The sequence below is a fragment of the Epinephelus lanceolatus genome, chromosome 2, assembly GCF_041903045.1.
Source record: "Epinephelus lanceolatus isolate andai-2023 chromosome 2, ASM4190304v1, whole genome shotgun sequence".
NCBI lineage: Eukaryota > Metazoa > Chordata > Actinopteri > Perciformes > Serranidae > Epinephelus > Epinephelus lanceolatus.
The window spans coordinates 37,052,482-37,067,763 of NC_135735.1; the positions used below are offsets into that span (position 1 = coordinate 37,052,482).

Sequence of the window (15,282 nt, forward strand, 5' to 3'; positions counted from 1 at the left end):
AAGGGCACGTGCCCAACAGTAAGTAGGCTGCTAGGTAGTTAGTGAGCCCTGGGCAGAGGCTTTCTGTGGTTGGCAGGCCATGTGATGTGTCACAACAGGCAGTTAGAAGCTCTTAGTATTCAGACGAACCGTAGGAGGAATTAAGGCAAGCAAGTGCAGAACAGAGCGGAGCCGCCACCAGGCTGTCTCCCAGGCAGCCTGTGATGTCATAGCAGGCCCCCAGGGGATCTCTCTGTCAGCGCTGCTCAGGCATATCAGAGGCTCCTTTACAGCAGTCTGTTGGCTGGCTGGCTGTGGGAGGGGGTTACTGGATAACTGAGTATACCTCGAGGACTGTTGTCCTGGGTGATAGATACAAATGGAGAGGCGGGTTGAAGAAAAGCCTCCCCAGACAGATAAACAAACAAATAAACAAACAGCATAAAGACTCACCGGCAGGTGTGCACTAATGTCCTGGTTTTAATGTAGATAGCTTCACGATCAAGAGGTGTGTTTTTAGATTGCCAGCGAAATCTAAAAATAACGTGTGAGCCATGTGTTTGCTGTCAAGGCTGCAAATTAGTAGGTTTGTAATGTTAACAATTAACAGTTACACACACATTATATTCTCTCAGAAAACAGCTTTTTTTTTTTTTTAATGACAGTACCAGAGCGTCTGCGGTCCTTGAAGAGTCTTAAAATGTCTCGAATTCAATATTATGAATATTAGGTCGTCAAAGTAATTAAGAAGTCTTAAATTTGAATTTGTGAGGTTTTAATTGCCTCAAACATTTCATCTAATTTTATTTACCCATCTTTTACGTTTCTTGTCAAAACGAGTCAAACTCTTCTGCATGAAAATACACATTCCTGATGTTACAAATCTTTAAACTACCACTGAACCGAATACTATCTTTTTACTTTAAACTTGCTGTTGGCAAAAAAAAACCTACTCTCCTTTATATTTACCTGCAGCGCTTGAATAAGAAACAGATAATTTGTCCAAAAATCTGTCAGATTTGGCTAAAAAATCTTGAAAAGGTCTTTAAAAGTGTAATGATATCCCTGCGTACACATTCTGCATCAAACACATTCATCAAACTACGAAGGCCAATGAAACAAATGAAATGTATTTCACACACCTCCACTTGTAAAACAGACAGTAGTTTCTTGTGCATGAAACACAAATTCTATCTCTTAAATTTGTGAATAATTGTTTTATAAATGCCTGATAAACCCATTTCAAAGAGTTAATCCTACATCTCTCCCTTTTGTCTTCAGGGCCGTGCGATACGAGGAGCCTACAGGTTCCAGGCCGTTATCACCACGTTTGAGATGATCCTGGGAGGCTGCCCTGAACTCAATGCCATAGAGTGGCGCTGTGTTATTATCGATGAGGCCCACCGCCTCAAGAACAAGAACTGCAAGCTGCTAGAGGGCTTCAAGCTCATGAACCTGGTATATTTCCTGTCAATTTACAGAGAGATAAAGAAACAAAAAACTCTTCAAATGTGTGCATAAGTGCAATGCTCGAAACATTGTCTAGTCCTTGTCATTCTCAACAGTATACTGCTATTCAAGTATGTAGGTATGCTATGAAATAACATGATAGAGAGCATCATTAATAAAGCAGTCATTTTGGACAGTTTGATGTAGTAGTGCTCAACTCATAAATACTAAAACATTGTCTTCTCGTACCTCTTGTTCCCTTCCAGGAGCACAAGGTCCTGCTGACAGGTACTCCTCTCCAGAACACAGTGGAGGAGCTCTTCAGCCTGCTCCACTTCCTGGAGCCGGCACGCTTCCCCTCAGAAAACACCTTTATGCAGGAGTTTGGAGACCTCAAGACTGAGGAGCAGGTGAGCCCGCAGTCACATGGAGAATACGTTTGTGAATAATCTGAATTGATAAAACAGGTCAGAAATCCATGTCACACAATCAAGTCAGATGTTGCCTGAGCCTCTTGTGCCATCCGTTTTTTTTGTCATCTTAATGTTCAGGATTATTAAAGGGGACTTAAATAAATAAAAGAAGAGTCAAGTTATTGTTTCTTAGAGCTCCACAAGACAGTGTTGCTCAGATACAGTATAAAGATCCTCTTGCTACAGATGGAACCCTTGAAGTGGGGCTTATTCTAACTAGGCCACAGTGACATTTTGTACAACACACTCACACACACACAAAACATATGGTGGATAAAGATAACAGATAATGGAGTATTATGCTCCTCGTTGTCGGACTGTGTTATTGACACAATTGCTCACAAGAAAAAGGCTTTTTACCTCTCCTTCTACACATTGCCGTTTGGCATTTCATTTTTATGCAGAGCCACTAAAGAGATGCTCGAGGAAAGACCATTAAAACATGAAGTGTGGTACTCACACTGAAAGTTAAAATATTTGGAACAGCTCGTACTCAACACGCGGTACTAAATCTAGAAGCTCTTTGTGCTAGTGGGACTGTGAAATCCTTTTCATAGTAGACGCTGCTGGTGCTGTTAAGAGGTGCTTTTTCAACGCATAACATAACTGATGTTAGACGAGGGTCTGTGTGTGTAATAAAAAAGGACACTGGTTGAGGTAAGCTGGCCCACTCTCTGGGACCTAGTAGTAAGTTGTGATGCTGTACTGTACAAACACATGATTTAGAAAATGTGGTTTTGCATCAAATGAAGAAAAAAAAACTGATTTTAAAATTTAACATATCTATATAAAATAATTATTACATATAATAATTACATGCTACACAATACCTCTACAGACAGATATCAATAATATATAAAAATCTGATGTTATAAAATCTTGATACCAAATAGTGTAGATGGGTTTGGTGACTCCTACTTTGATGGAGGGCAGATTATGTGTGTAAGCAAATTGTGTCTCATCTAAGTTGGCTGTAAATGGAAGTAATAAGCAGGCAACTGCTGTTAAGGTTTTATTCTTGGCATTAGCCAACGTTAGGGCAGTCGTCATTTGCATAATGTTAGATGTGCTCCTTTAATGGTTCTTTGCATCTGCATCCATTACAGACATGAAATGCACTTTTCTGCATGAAGTGAAAAATGCCAATATGTAAACTGGATAGGAAACTGAAAGGTTTTGTCTGAGACATTACAATTATATTTTGAAGATAATTGCAGCCTGTATAACCCCATACCTGTGGATAGTAGTATACAATATCCCAAAGCAGTTACATGTGACATGTGATGTGTAACTCTGTTTTAATCTGTCGGCCTACAGGTACAGAAGCTACAGGGCATCCTGAAGCCAATGATGCTGCGGCGGTTGAAGGAGGATGTGGAGAAGAAGTTGGCTCCTAAAGAGGAAACCATCATCGAGGTCGAGCTCACCAACATTCAAAAGAAATACTACCGCGCCATCTTGGAGAAGAACTTCTCTTTCCTGGCTAAAGGAGCTGGCCAGGCTAATATGCCCAACCTGGTCAACACCATGATGGAGCTGAGAAAGTGCTGCAACCACCCCTACCTCATCAAAGGTAGGATGGTACCTTTTTAAATATAGGTTAATATAGATAAAGGAAGTTGAAATTTATAGTTGTGTTGGCTGTCTAAGTCAGCCATGGAGATCTTAAGAGATTTAGTAGATACTGCATATGCACTGCAAGTGTTTTGTTACCTCTTTAATTAAACCACAGTGACACTGATGCAAATCTTGAGTCCATTCTTTAGTATATACTCCTGAAATTATAATATACACACTACATGTTACACAGGCATCCTAATTGTTGACATTCAGAGACAGGAAAAGCATGCATTAAATGAGTGATTTTTAAGTTGTTTTTACACACCTGCTCCATCAACAAAAGGAGTGAAGCCCTGATCTTCATGAGTGGACATTAAGATGTAGAAAATAATATGAGAAGCATGAAAGATACATTGTTGCTAATGCATACATGTCTTTGCTATGTCAGGGGCAGAAGAGAAGATCCTAGAGGACTTCAGGGAGGTGTATAGCCCCACTGCCATCGACTTTCACCTGCAGGCTATGGTGCAGTCTGCCGGGAAGCTGGTCCTCATTGACAAACTGTTGCCCAAGATGAAGGCCGGAGGGCACAAGGTGCTCATCTTCTCTCAGATGGTGCGCTGCCTGGACATCTTGGAAGACTACCTCATTCAGAGAAGGTAGTGGTGACAGATAATTGAGGATTTACTATTTATAGCTCAGATGTAAGGGTTCCTACAGAAATGTGAAAAAGTGATCTCTTTAACACGTCATGCATTGCATACAAAAAACAGCTACAACAAGTTATTCAGTCATTCAGCATCAGCATATATAATTTGACACATCACACAAATTAGATGCAGTAATGAATTTAGTTCTGGGAAAACATTTGAATGTTGAATTGGAAAGTGTTTAGTTACACTGTTCACTTAATCTCTTCTGTCATAGTCCATGCCGAAAAGAAAATTCACTTGTGCATAAGATTTTTTTTCTTGTCCTTATAAAACATTTCATGTTAACTTAGTGCTGCTGCTCAAAAATGTTAAGTCACTCTTATCCTCTGGCTTCATTAGATCCTTTATGATTCATAGGAAGCACCAAACCTTGTGCACGTGACAGGCAGGATTTACTGGGAACACTCAGTAGCTGTTACACATGTTGCAAAGGATGATCTGACTCCTATGGCTGGAAGTGGTGAGGGACAGTATGTCTATAGCGGTGTGTTTTAGCATGCAGTCCATGACAGCCAATTGGCAGTGGGGGTACTTGGCAGCAGCAGCAGCAGCATTAGTGATGGAGCCTGATATTTCATCACATCAAATGAGTCCAAACAACACATACATCCACCCATCCATACATTTTGTGCATCCAGTTTTCCTGTTCAGGGCCAAAGGGGACTGAAACATATCATAACATGCAGCGTACACACATACAACATACAAGCAGATACAGATCACTAATAGGTGTGAGTGTTAAATTGTCCAGTTCACGTAACCTGTATGTCTTTGGAGTGTTGGGAGAACTGTTCTGTAGCAACACTGTAAGGAGTAGTTTCTTTCCGTCTCTTCTTTCACTACCACTGGTCAAACAGATCTCACAAAATAACAGTTTTGCCAAAATTAAAAAAAAAAAAAAATCTGGTTAAATCTTTTTACAGATGATAAACGTGCTGTTTTAATCTTTCTAAGTCTACAACATCTCAGTTCCACTAAGGGTAATTAATACAGCCATCTCAGTCTCCAAAAAATAAGTCACAGGATTTTAGGCATTAAATTTGAGATAATCTTTTTTTCCAGTGTCTGTGCAAACTGTATGATTTGTAGGCCTGTAATTAGAGTGAATGAAAAAAGCAAGCCGTTGCTTCCCCACCTGCAGAGCCCAGGAGCAGCTGATAAAGATGACATAAAGCTTCTATACACAACCTAAGCCCTGCCCAGTGTAACATTACTTTTAGAATCAAAGAGCTCTCACCTTGCTTCCCTGTGTGTGTGTGTGTGTGTGTGTGTGTGTGTGTGTGTGTGTGTGTGTGTGTGTGTGTGTGTGTGTGTGTGTGTGTGTCTGGTTCTGCCTGTGTCAGCAGTGTCTTAGGTAATGCCCAAAAGTCCCATAAAAGGCTGAAATGGAGTGAGTGGTGAGGAACATTTGGCGAGTCAATCATGGGGAAAGGTTTACATCCACCCATAAGGGTCAGAGTTTAATGGCATTTAGGAATCTGATAATTAGCAGTAAGAGGTTTCTGGTTCTCATCTTTGTCTTTAATTTTATTCTAACATCTCCCAGCTCTCACTCCTCAGTCCTTTCTGTCTCATTTCCATGACTTTTTTTTTTTGGGGGGGGGGCTTTGTCTCCCTACATCCTTTCGTTGCTCTCATGTTTCTTCTCTCTCTCTCTCTCTCTCTCTCTCTCTCTCTCTCTCTCTCTCTCTCTCTCTCTCTCTCTCTCTGTGTCTGTCTGTCTTTCGTCTGGCTTCCCACCAGTCGCTGGAGCAAACCCTAAACTATTGTAAACATGTGAGGTGCTGCACAGCAAAGACCTCAGACAGGGTTCAGCAGAAGGTTATAGAACCCCTCAGGGCTCCACTGCATTAGACAAGCAAGAGTTTCTGTGAGGCTTCTCCTGACTGGAAGTGGATTTCCCAGGGGAGGGCACGGGGTCGGAGTGTGGGAGGGGATGAGAATGGACACAAGGATGAAAGAGCATAACCACTGCTTGTAGAAACCGTTTTATCTATCTATGCAGCATACAGTTTCCCAGGTGTAGAAGGGAAGGAAAATAAAAGTAAGGTTTGGGGGTAAAGTTAAAGACCCGTACCGTACAGTCGGCAGATAGCTGAGTTATAACATGTTAAAATGTGTTATTAAAAGCTTAATTTACAAAATCAAACTCTGTAAGAAAATACAAACATGATCAAAATGTTTAATGTTTAAATCAATTTTGACCTGAAGCTCAAGATAAATATTTCACAGAATAATGAGTCATTTCTTGTGTTGCAGGTACTTGTATGAGCGAATTGATGGACGTGTTCGGGGGAACCTGCGGCAGGCAGCTATCGACCGTTTCAGTAAGCCTGAGTCGGAGCGCTTTGTTTTTCTTCTGTGCACAAGAGCTGGCGGCCTGGGAATCAACCTCACAGCAGCAGACACCTGCATCATCTTTGACTCAGACTGGAACCCGCAGAATGACCTGCAGGTACGACACAGACTCGCTTAGCAGTAGAGGCAGCTCACTGCCGTAGATTTGTACCGTTAGTATTCAGGCATGAGAGAATTTTGGCACTCTGGTAGTTATCTCTTGTCTGACATCTGCTCATAAACACCTGCCAACAAGACGCATCACCAAGAAAAGTGCTTTACACTGTGTCCAATCAGGGGGATGTTCGAATTTCACTCAAAAATTTGCCATTATTTCAGATCAGGTGACATTTGGGTCAGACTGAAGATATTAACACAAATGCTCCTATTTGTACGTTTAGTGCAGTTTACTCATTGTTTTTCCCCGCCCTTCACAGGCGCAGGCTCGCTGCCATCGGATCGGTCAGAACAAGGCAGTGAAGGTGTACCGTCTGATCACCAGGAACTCGTACGAGCGAGAAATGTTTGATCGCGCCAGCCTCAAGCTGGGCCTGGACAAAGCAGTGTTGCAGAGCATGAGTGGCCGAGATAACAGCCTGGGAGGAGGCGCCGGGGGAGGGGTGAGTTTGAGAATTGTCCAAACGGACCGATATAGACATGGGGAATTAAATCGTTGAGTCATGTAAATTATTTTGAGTTAATTTCCAAAGGGAGGTGTTTGTTTTCAGACAGTGCCTGTGATGAATACCATCCATTTCACAAGTTGACCTTGGCTGGACATTTCATTTTTCAGTTCAGCTATCTCATCATCACATTAATACACAAATGAGCAGGAAATGGAAATAGCCTGGTGTCGCACTGTGCTAATCACAGAGCAGGGTTTACACAGTTTTTATTCAGACAAAACTTTTCATCCTTTTTTATTCACCATGTTTCTCTTAATGTACCTTTTATTCTCTTTTTTTTTCTTTATCTGTTTACTCTCCAGCTTCTCAGTTTAGCACAGTAAATAACTAAAGTCTTAAAATACAGATGGATCTGAAAAGCTTAAGTCAAATTTGGAACTTTACTCCAGTTTAAGTAAAGTCATACAAACAGTCATAACAATTACAGACACATTTCTTACACACTCTAACTGAGACGTTCCTGTTGTCATCGTGTGAGAATGAGATAAGTTATAAAAATAAAATACCGAAGATTTCTTCCACTTGTCTCTCCAACAATAATAAAAGTCAACAGTTTGTGATATCAGTCCTGAATGACATCAGAGGAACAGATGGCAGACAACAAGATGCCAAGCAAAGAAAGAGAACTGTTCACAAACCCTAAAACTTGGAGCTCACTCTTGAAATTTCCACTTGAAGTGTAACCGATCCTATTAGAGTCTAATCTTGTTGTGAGGGAGGGTGTCAACAGTGTGTGAAGTGTGTAGGTGGATGTTTTGCTGCAGTTGGTGTCCTCTGAGAATTATCAGGAGTATGAGGTGGTTGAGCTATTAGCAGGTCTCCACATCTGGTCAGACTGAACATATTTGCATTATAAACATCTGCTGGGGTTAGATACAGAGCTGCTGATGGTATGATTTCAATAATCCAACATGCGTGTGTTTGACTGTCTGTCGTTACAAGTTATGCAGGTTTTTGTGCCGTGCATTATGCAGTATTGTGCTCCATTTTGCAGCTCAGGTCCATTTAATATTCTGTTTTGCCTTGTTCATTTATCTGTATGTGTTGTATCTACAGTAGTTTGACTCTAAATGTCTATATCCTCCTCCTTACCCATCAGGCAGTGCAGCAGCTGTCAAAGAAGGAGATTGAGGATCTGCTGCGACGTGGTGCGTACGGGGCCATCATGGATGAGGAGGACGAAGGGGCCAAATTCTGTGAGGAGGACATCGATCAGATCCTCCAGCGCAGGACAAAGACCATCACCATTGAGTCTGAGGGACGAGGCTCCACTTTTGCTAAGGTGAATAAAGTAGATAAGTACAACTGCTCCAACACAGGTGATGTAAATTAAATGTTATCAACTGTTCTTACCCATTCCTCCCCATGTAATTAGAGATGGTTAGATCCAGTGTACATTGAACATTTTACAGGTCACTGGCTGTTTTTGAGTTTCAACAAGGAGCAGCTCATGATACATCATGCAGGTGATGGCACATATGATTATGCTTTAATATGATTCACACGTCTGCTTTCAGGCCAGTTTTGTGGCGTCCGGAAACCGCACAGACATCTCTCTGGATGACCCCAACTTCTGGGACAAATGGGCCAAAAAGGCTGACATTGATATGGAGATGGTCAACGGCAGAGTATGTACTTCACCACAAATAATACAGTACACAGAACATACTGAGCACCTTTCTCACCAAGACCTGGAAAACCCTTTACTGAAATTTTGTTCCTACATTCCCTCGCTACAGAACAGCTTGGTGATCGACACTCCTCGTGTCAGAAAGCAGACGAGGCCATTCAGTGCCACCAAGGATGAGTTGGCAGAGCTTTCGGAGGGCAACAGCGACAGTGACGACACCAAACCTAAGCTCAGGCGAAACCACGACCGCCTCAACAGCTATGGACGCACAGAGTGCTTCAGAGTAGAGAAGAATCTGCTTGTTTATGGGTAAGATGATTAAAATAGTTTATCCATTAAGCCATAGCAACTGTGTTGATCTTGTCTATAGAAAGTGAAACTAACTAACTGAAAACGTGTAATAGGATACAGGAAACATACATCTTTTGTTTAGTCCCATTATTACTTGCTGTTTGTATCTAGTGCCAGTTACATACAAATGCACAAGGATGTCATCACTGTATAATTAAGCCGTACATAAACGTTGAGATTGAAAATTAAAGTGTCTTTTAAGTAGCTTGACAAGTGATACTTTTAATCTGAACCCACTTTTTTTATGTCTGGCTTTTCCCTTTTGCTGTCCAGGTGGGGTCGTTGGAAGGATATTCTCAATCATGGGCGTTTTAAGAAGCAACTGACGGAGAGGGATGTGGAGTCCATCTGCAGGGCCCTGTTGGCTTACTGTCTGGTCCATTACCGTGGAGATGACAAGATCAAAAGCTTCATGTGGGACCTGATTGCCCCCACTGAGGATGGACGCACCAAGGAGCTGCAGAATCACCTGGGTGAGTCTCAGAACTTACAGCCTACATTTAACTGGCCTTATCACAGCAGGTAGTGAGAGGTCAGAAAAGGCGGGATTTAGGAAACTACTTAGATTCCTATACTGCACCAGTGACTGTCAACCATTGGGCAACCTCTGGGGCTGAAAAATTAAGCCAATGATGGGAATGCTGAAAACTGCAGTTCCTTGAACAGCCACTTGAGGCTGGTTCCAGAAGCCAGTCAGTCCTCACAGACCTGCAGAAACAAACATGTTAACAGCCTGGTACAAACAACTTGTTTTTTCTTTTTATAGCTAATTTACTGTATGGGGGGTAAATTGTTCTGTAACTCACCCATTACATTTTTCTAAAGCTTAAATTTATGGTCACTGTGGATAGTGTTCTCAGGCTCGCAGTGAGATCCACCCCTCGCTCATTCACAGCTCCGCGCTCTTGTCCAGATATGATCACTCTTTGCTCTAAAAATTCAAGGTGGGGAAAGCTTAAAATACCAGACTTAAGGCTTCAAAGCAGGAATCCACAAACCAATGGATGATGTTATGGTGGCTACGTCCATGATCTTATACGGTCTATGACTCTTGACCTCCTTTTGTACCTTTTAGGTTTGTCTGCTCCGGTCCCTCGGGGCAGGAAGGGTAAGAAGATGAAGACCCAGTCGAGCTCTTTTGACATCCACAAAGCTGAGTGGCTCAGGAAACACAACCCAGAGCACATGCTTCAGGACGACGGCTACAAGAAACACCTCAAACACCACTGCAACAAGTAGGTGTTTCCTTATTCCACTTAAAAATTAACGGACACTGCAAGACACTAAATGAGATGTATTCTGACAGCACCAACAGTATAGGAGAACCATCTGTGTATAAGTATGCAGTAGTACCCACGGTACAAAAGACAGATACTCTTGACTGTCTGAAATAGTGTCTTAGATTAAAGAGATAGTTGTAATATCTTATATATTCACGCATTTAACTTGCTTATAGTGAACATGGTGACTAATCGTCCAAGGTTAGTTGGTTTTGTCTCGCTGGTTGAGCATGTGCGTGTTCTTGTGTCTGTGTTTAAACCTTTATGCTATTACAGCTACTGGCAGGTGGTCATTATTCTCTTCTAGACAGATTGTATCACTTTATTTTTAATAGAATGAAGCCTAAGTGTTTGAAAATACAATTTGCACGTGGTTCAAATTTTAACTGTGGCACCTCCAAGCCACAGTAATTAGGAGGCACTAAAACATCTATTGGAGCTGACAGTCGACTGATTCATTAAAGGACGTGCATCACATCTAGACCAGCTGACTGATATGATTCTTAATGAGACTTCAGCCCAGCTAATGGCCGTCATAGATCTCTCTTATTTACAGACGGGGAAAAAGATGGCTGCTATCAAAACATGGTCCGCTGAGATATAAAGCCAAATAGATGCCTGCTCTCTTTTTAAAAAGGGGGCTTGTGTCTGTAGGGCTTTGGACGCAGAGAGCTGCAGCTTCCATAGAAAGTTCTCCATTGTTTCCCGGTCCAGTTGTGCTGAATCCAGGGATTGTCTGATATGTGACAGGCCAGGCAAACGGGGACACACAGTCAGCAGGGTTTGCTGACTTCTGCTTTTTCACTCCGAGGACCTGGAATGTGACTGGTGGGGGTGGGAGGGGGTTCACTGGCTTTCTTAACAGGACCGTAAATGTAGGACTCCTACACAGAAAACTATAAGAAGTAGCGGGAGATGATTCTGACTGTTTTCCAAACTCTTGACATCATCATGTTGTGTGAATTTCCTGTTCCTCAAGCACTTTGCGTGCACTTTTTACACTAAGTTTTGAGAAGACACACAACTCTCATGGTGTGTGTGTGTGTGTGTGTGTTTTGAATCAGAATTACACGTGTGACTCAGAGTCTCCCTGTTACGCAGGTTTTATGATGGATTGTTTTCTGTGAACAGACCACAAGGGATTCTTTTCATGTCATGCATACTTGGCTTATTTGCTTCTGAAAGACTGTGCTGAGATCCTCTGCAGCCTCTCTGAGAGAATCACATTACACTCACACATGCACACACACATGCACGCACACATGCACGCACACACTGACTAACAAAGGCTTGAGAGGAAAATGATGAAGGGCTGTGCTGACAGGCAGAGGAAGCAGCAGCTGCTCCTGGGCGGTTCCAGTCACACAGGAGGATGGAGGGTGGTGGAGAAAAAGGGAGGAAGTTCAGGACTTTGATTTAGCAGAGCTACAAGTCCAGACTGGTCACCACAGACATCCATCACTCCGACAGACAGGCAGACCTGGGGGCTCTGCAGTTTTTTTTTTTGTCCTGTCAGTGAATCAGGGAAGGATTTGAGGCTCATTTATAACAATATTTTGCTGAATTACAGTCTGGAGAAAAAAGATGGAATGCCTGGCATGCTATATTTCAGAGTGGAAGTCCACAACTCTTTCAGTGCTCTTGAAAGAAGAGCAGCAGTGTGAAGAGGCCTTGGCAGGAGAGGAGGCCACAGGCTTACATGATGTGATAGTTGTTTAAAAAGTGGCAGCAAATACAAAGAAGTAGACAGTGTGACAGTTTAACTAGAGAGATTTTTTTCTTATTATCTATAATACTGCTACATCAGTAGTCTGGCAACAGGTGCTAGACATTGAGACATGAGAATGATTTGAAAAGTTACAGGTGCTTGGTTAATTAACAGTTTTTCATATCTAATTTGGTTTGAATAAGTTGTGTTTTATTAGGGGTGTTTTAGGGCCTCCATTCACAAAAGACGGATGTGTCATTTGGATGTTTCCTAAATTTCCCTGCTCATTTGGTAATGTCATTGGAGAATACTGTATCCTCTGAGATGTAACCATTCTGTAAAGAGTAATTGTAGGACAGCTAATAACTCCACAGTAATAGCAATACCCCACAGAGAATTTTGCTCTCATGCCAGAAATCCTTGAAACCTCCGTGCTGCATTTTTTTCCCAACAGCAAGCAGTACATGGAAATCATTTTGTGTTGAGACAAAATGATTACACAGAACGCTTTTTCGACATTAAGCAAAATCTCAAGGCATGCCAGACGTTCCAGCCTGGCACACCAGCACACCACAGTTCCCACCACTTCACTGTGTCTTCGCTCAAAGCCTGCTGGCTGCGATGTGTGATCATGCATCACAGAGCTAATGTCTCCCCTGTGAGTCAGCCTCTCGCTACCTTGTCAGCCTCGACTTCCCAGCCTTCATCTACTGCCAGAGCACGACCACATGATGACTGGAGAGAGACTGTTGTCTGTTCATTCAGTCCTCAGAGCTCAGCTGTGGAGCTGCCCCTGACTCCTTGTGCGGTCTGTACAATCATGTCGACTTCAGTGAAACTATAATTTCCCACATTAATTGATCAGTGTGTATATCTCCCCTGTGGAAGGCCTGTGGAGCTAATGATTTCTAGCTGTATACACACATAGACTCAAAATCAAATACTGGGGTACGTATTAAACATAAATTCATTCAAGTGTATGCTCTTTATGTGAAACAACAGGAAGAGGACTACATTTTAGGATTACAGCTGAATTGTCACACATTTCACTGATTTGCATTGTGTTCACCGGTTTGCTGCGTGCGTGTGAGCATCGGTTCTGCTCGCTCAGCGTTTGTGCGTGGTCGGGGCTTTGTTGTGACCACTGGGTTTTCTCTGTGCAGGGTGCTGCTCAGGGTCAGAATGCTCTACTACCTGAAACAAGAGGTGATAGGATCCCAGGCCCAGAGGGTGCTAGACGGCGCAGACTCAAGGTGAGCACACATTACTTTACTTTACATACACTTCCTGCCTAGCTTGTTTTTTTTTTTTTTACAACTTTGATTGCTTTAGACTCTTGAAACACAATCATTTTATTTTAAAATTATAATTCGGTAGGTAACCAACATTCTGCTGAGAGTGGTTGTAAAATTCATGATCTGCTCAGATAATAGAATAGCTGGATTCATGATATACACAGAGAGATTAGATAGATGTCACAGCTTCAACACAACGTTGTACACCCAGACAGAGTTTCCAAATCAAGGTGAAATAGCGTCTTTGTAGATTTTTCTCCTTGAGTGGCCAGTATGGCCACCAGCATGTGGTATCAACCTGTTGAAGGAAGAAACTACTGTTCAACCAAATGAATAAGAAGGTTGTAGAGCTCCACCTGGTGGTGAAAGATGTAGAGTTTTTTTCTGTTCTCTATTATACAGCACTGTTGAAAATGGTTAATAAAACCTACTAGTAACAAGGAAATCACCAAAGAAAGTTAAAGGAGGCTTTTATTGTTTCACAGTTCTAATTTTTTTGTGTCACAATGAAAGCCCTTCATGTTTTAGGCATCCAGAACAGTTTGAAGTGTTTGCATGTTAATATAACAAATAGGAGAAGATTAAAAAAGTTAGTAAATGAGTCCAATCAATAAAGGTTCCTCCACATAACATCCATCTAAAACCTCCTCCTCTTCCATCTCTTTAGTGAGATAAAGATCTGGGTGCCAGACCCTGACCATTCGGAGCTGCCAGCCTTGTGGTGGGATGCCATCTCAGACAAGTGTCTGCTGCTGGGTGTCTTTAAGCATGGTAAGAAACCTCATCTTTCACTGTGTTTTATTTAACAGGGTAATCTAAATGAGAAACATGCGCTACAGTTGAAATTAAACTCAACTAGTCTCTGCTCTCAAAGCCTCTGTGGTCAACCTACAGAAGGGGGAAAGTCAGCACCTGTTTTGTTAAAGTTTTAAAAAGTAAAACATTATTTTAGGCTTTACTATTTTTAGTATCTGTGTGTTTTCCACTGATACCAGCTGATTGTGGGAAGTCATCCAGCTTGTGTCCCTATCTGAGAGTTTCCATGCATTCTCCTCGGCTAACGTTGGTGTTTGCTTATCCTCCTGTGCACCCCCAGGTTATGAGAAGTACAACACTCTTCGTGCAGACCCAACCCTGTGCTTCCTAGAGCGTGTGGGACGACCAGATGAGAAGGCCATCGCTGCTGAACAGAGAGGCAACGATTTCATGGATGGGTCAGTACAAATGTTATATGGTCTTTGTTTTAATGTGCTGGGCTTGGGTTTAGATATTTAAAAAAAACAAAAAAACAAACTGTGTCAGCTTGGTTGTCAACTGCAGAAATGACACAAACTTTGTGTGTGTGTATGTGTGTGTGTGTGTGTGTGTGTGTGTGTGTGTGTGTGTGTGTGTGTAGGGATGTGGATGACCCAGAGTACAAGCCTGCTCCAGCCCTGCTGAAGGACGATATGGAGGTAAGGCCACGTGAACCCAAGGGACATGTTGGTCCTCTGATAACGCATAATAATTTAAGTGGTTGAGGAAACATGCTCATTTGTTACTTATTATGAAGTCCATCACAGTCTGGTAACTTTATATTCCTGGTTTGAGAAGTAGTGGTTTTGTCTTGACATAAACACGCACTGTCTTCTCATGCAGGATGACGCCTCCTCTCCTGGAGACTTGGTTGTCACTGACAACGCCGGAGGTGAGTATTAGATGCTTGTAATCCACAGTGGATTATCATTATGAAGATTATTATAAATACAGGCTTCCCACAGGCAGGAGCAATCTGGAAAAGTTATATAATTAGAAGTTAAGATGAAAATGACACGAGCACAT

At 42.1% G+C, this 15,282-nt stretch overlaps 1 protein-coding gene across 6 annotated transcripts in view; it reads left to right on the forward strand.

Annotated features, from left to right (window-relative positions):
• The window catches only part of chd9 (chromodomain helicase DNA binding protein 9), a 78,594-nt gene that overhangs the window by 55,165 nt on the left and 8,147 nt on the right, over nt 1-15,282 (forward strand). For all 6 annotated transcript variants that reach the window (XM_033625688.2, XM_033625712.2, XM_033625719.2 and 3 more), the window contains 16 exons: nt 1,261-1,437; nt 1,695-1,838; nt 3,219-3,474; nt 3,910-4,120; nt 6,434-6,629; nt 6,949-7,131; nt 8,297-8,479; nt 8,715-8,825; nt 8,937-9,136; nt 9,452-9,651; nt 10,254-10,413; nt 13,330-13,419; nt 14,129-14,232; nt 14,558-14,675; nt 14,858-14,915; nt 15,100-15,148. In XM_033625688.2, the coding sequence (XP_033481579.2) occupies nt 1,261-1,437; nt 1,695-1,838; nt 3,219-3,474; nt 3,910-4,120; nt 6,434-6,629; nt 6,949-7,131; nt 8,297-8,479; nt 8,715-8,825; nt 8,937-9,136; nt 9,452-9,651; nt 10,254-10,413; nt 13,330-13,419; nt 14,129-14,232; nt 14,558-14,675; nt 14,858-14,915; nt 15,100-15,148 (2,440 nt within the window). The remainder of the gene's footprint in view (nt 1-1,260; nt 1,438-1,694; nt 1,839-3,218; nt 3,475-3,909; nt 4,121-6,433; nt 6,630-6,948; nt 7,132-8,296; nt 8,480-8,714; nt 8,826-8,936; nt 9,137-9,451; nt 9,652-10,253; nt 10,414-13,329; nt 13,420-14,128; nt 14,233-14,557; nt 14,676-14,857; nt 14,916-15,099; nt 15,149-15,282) is intronic.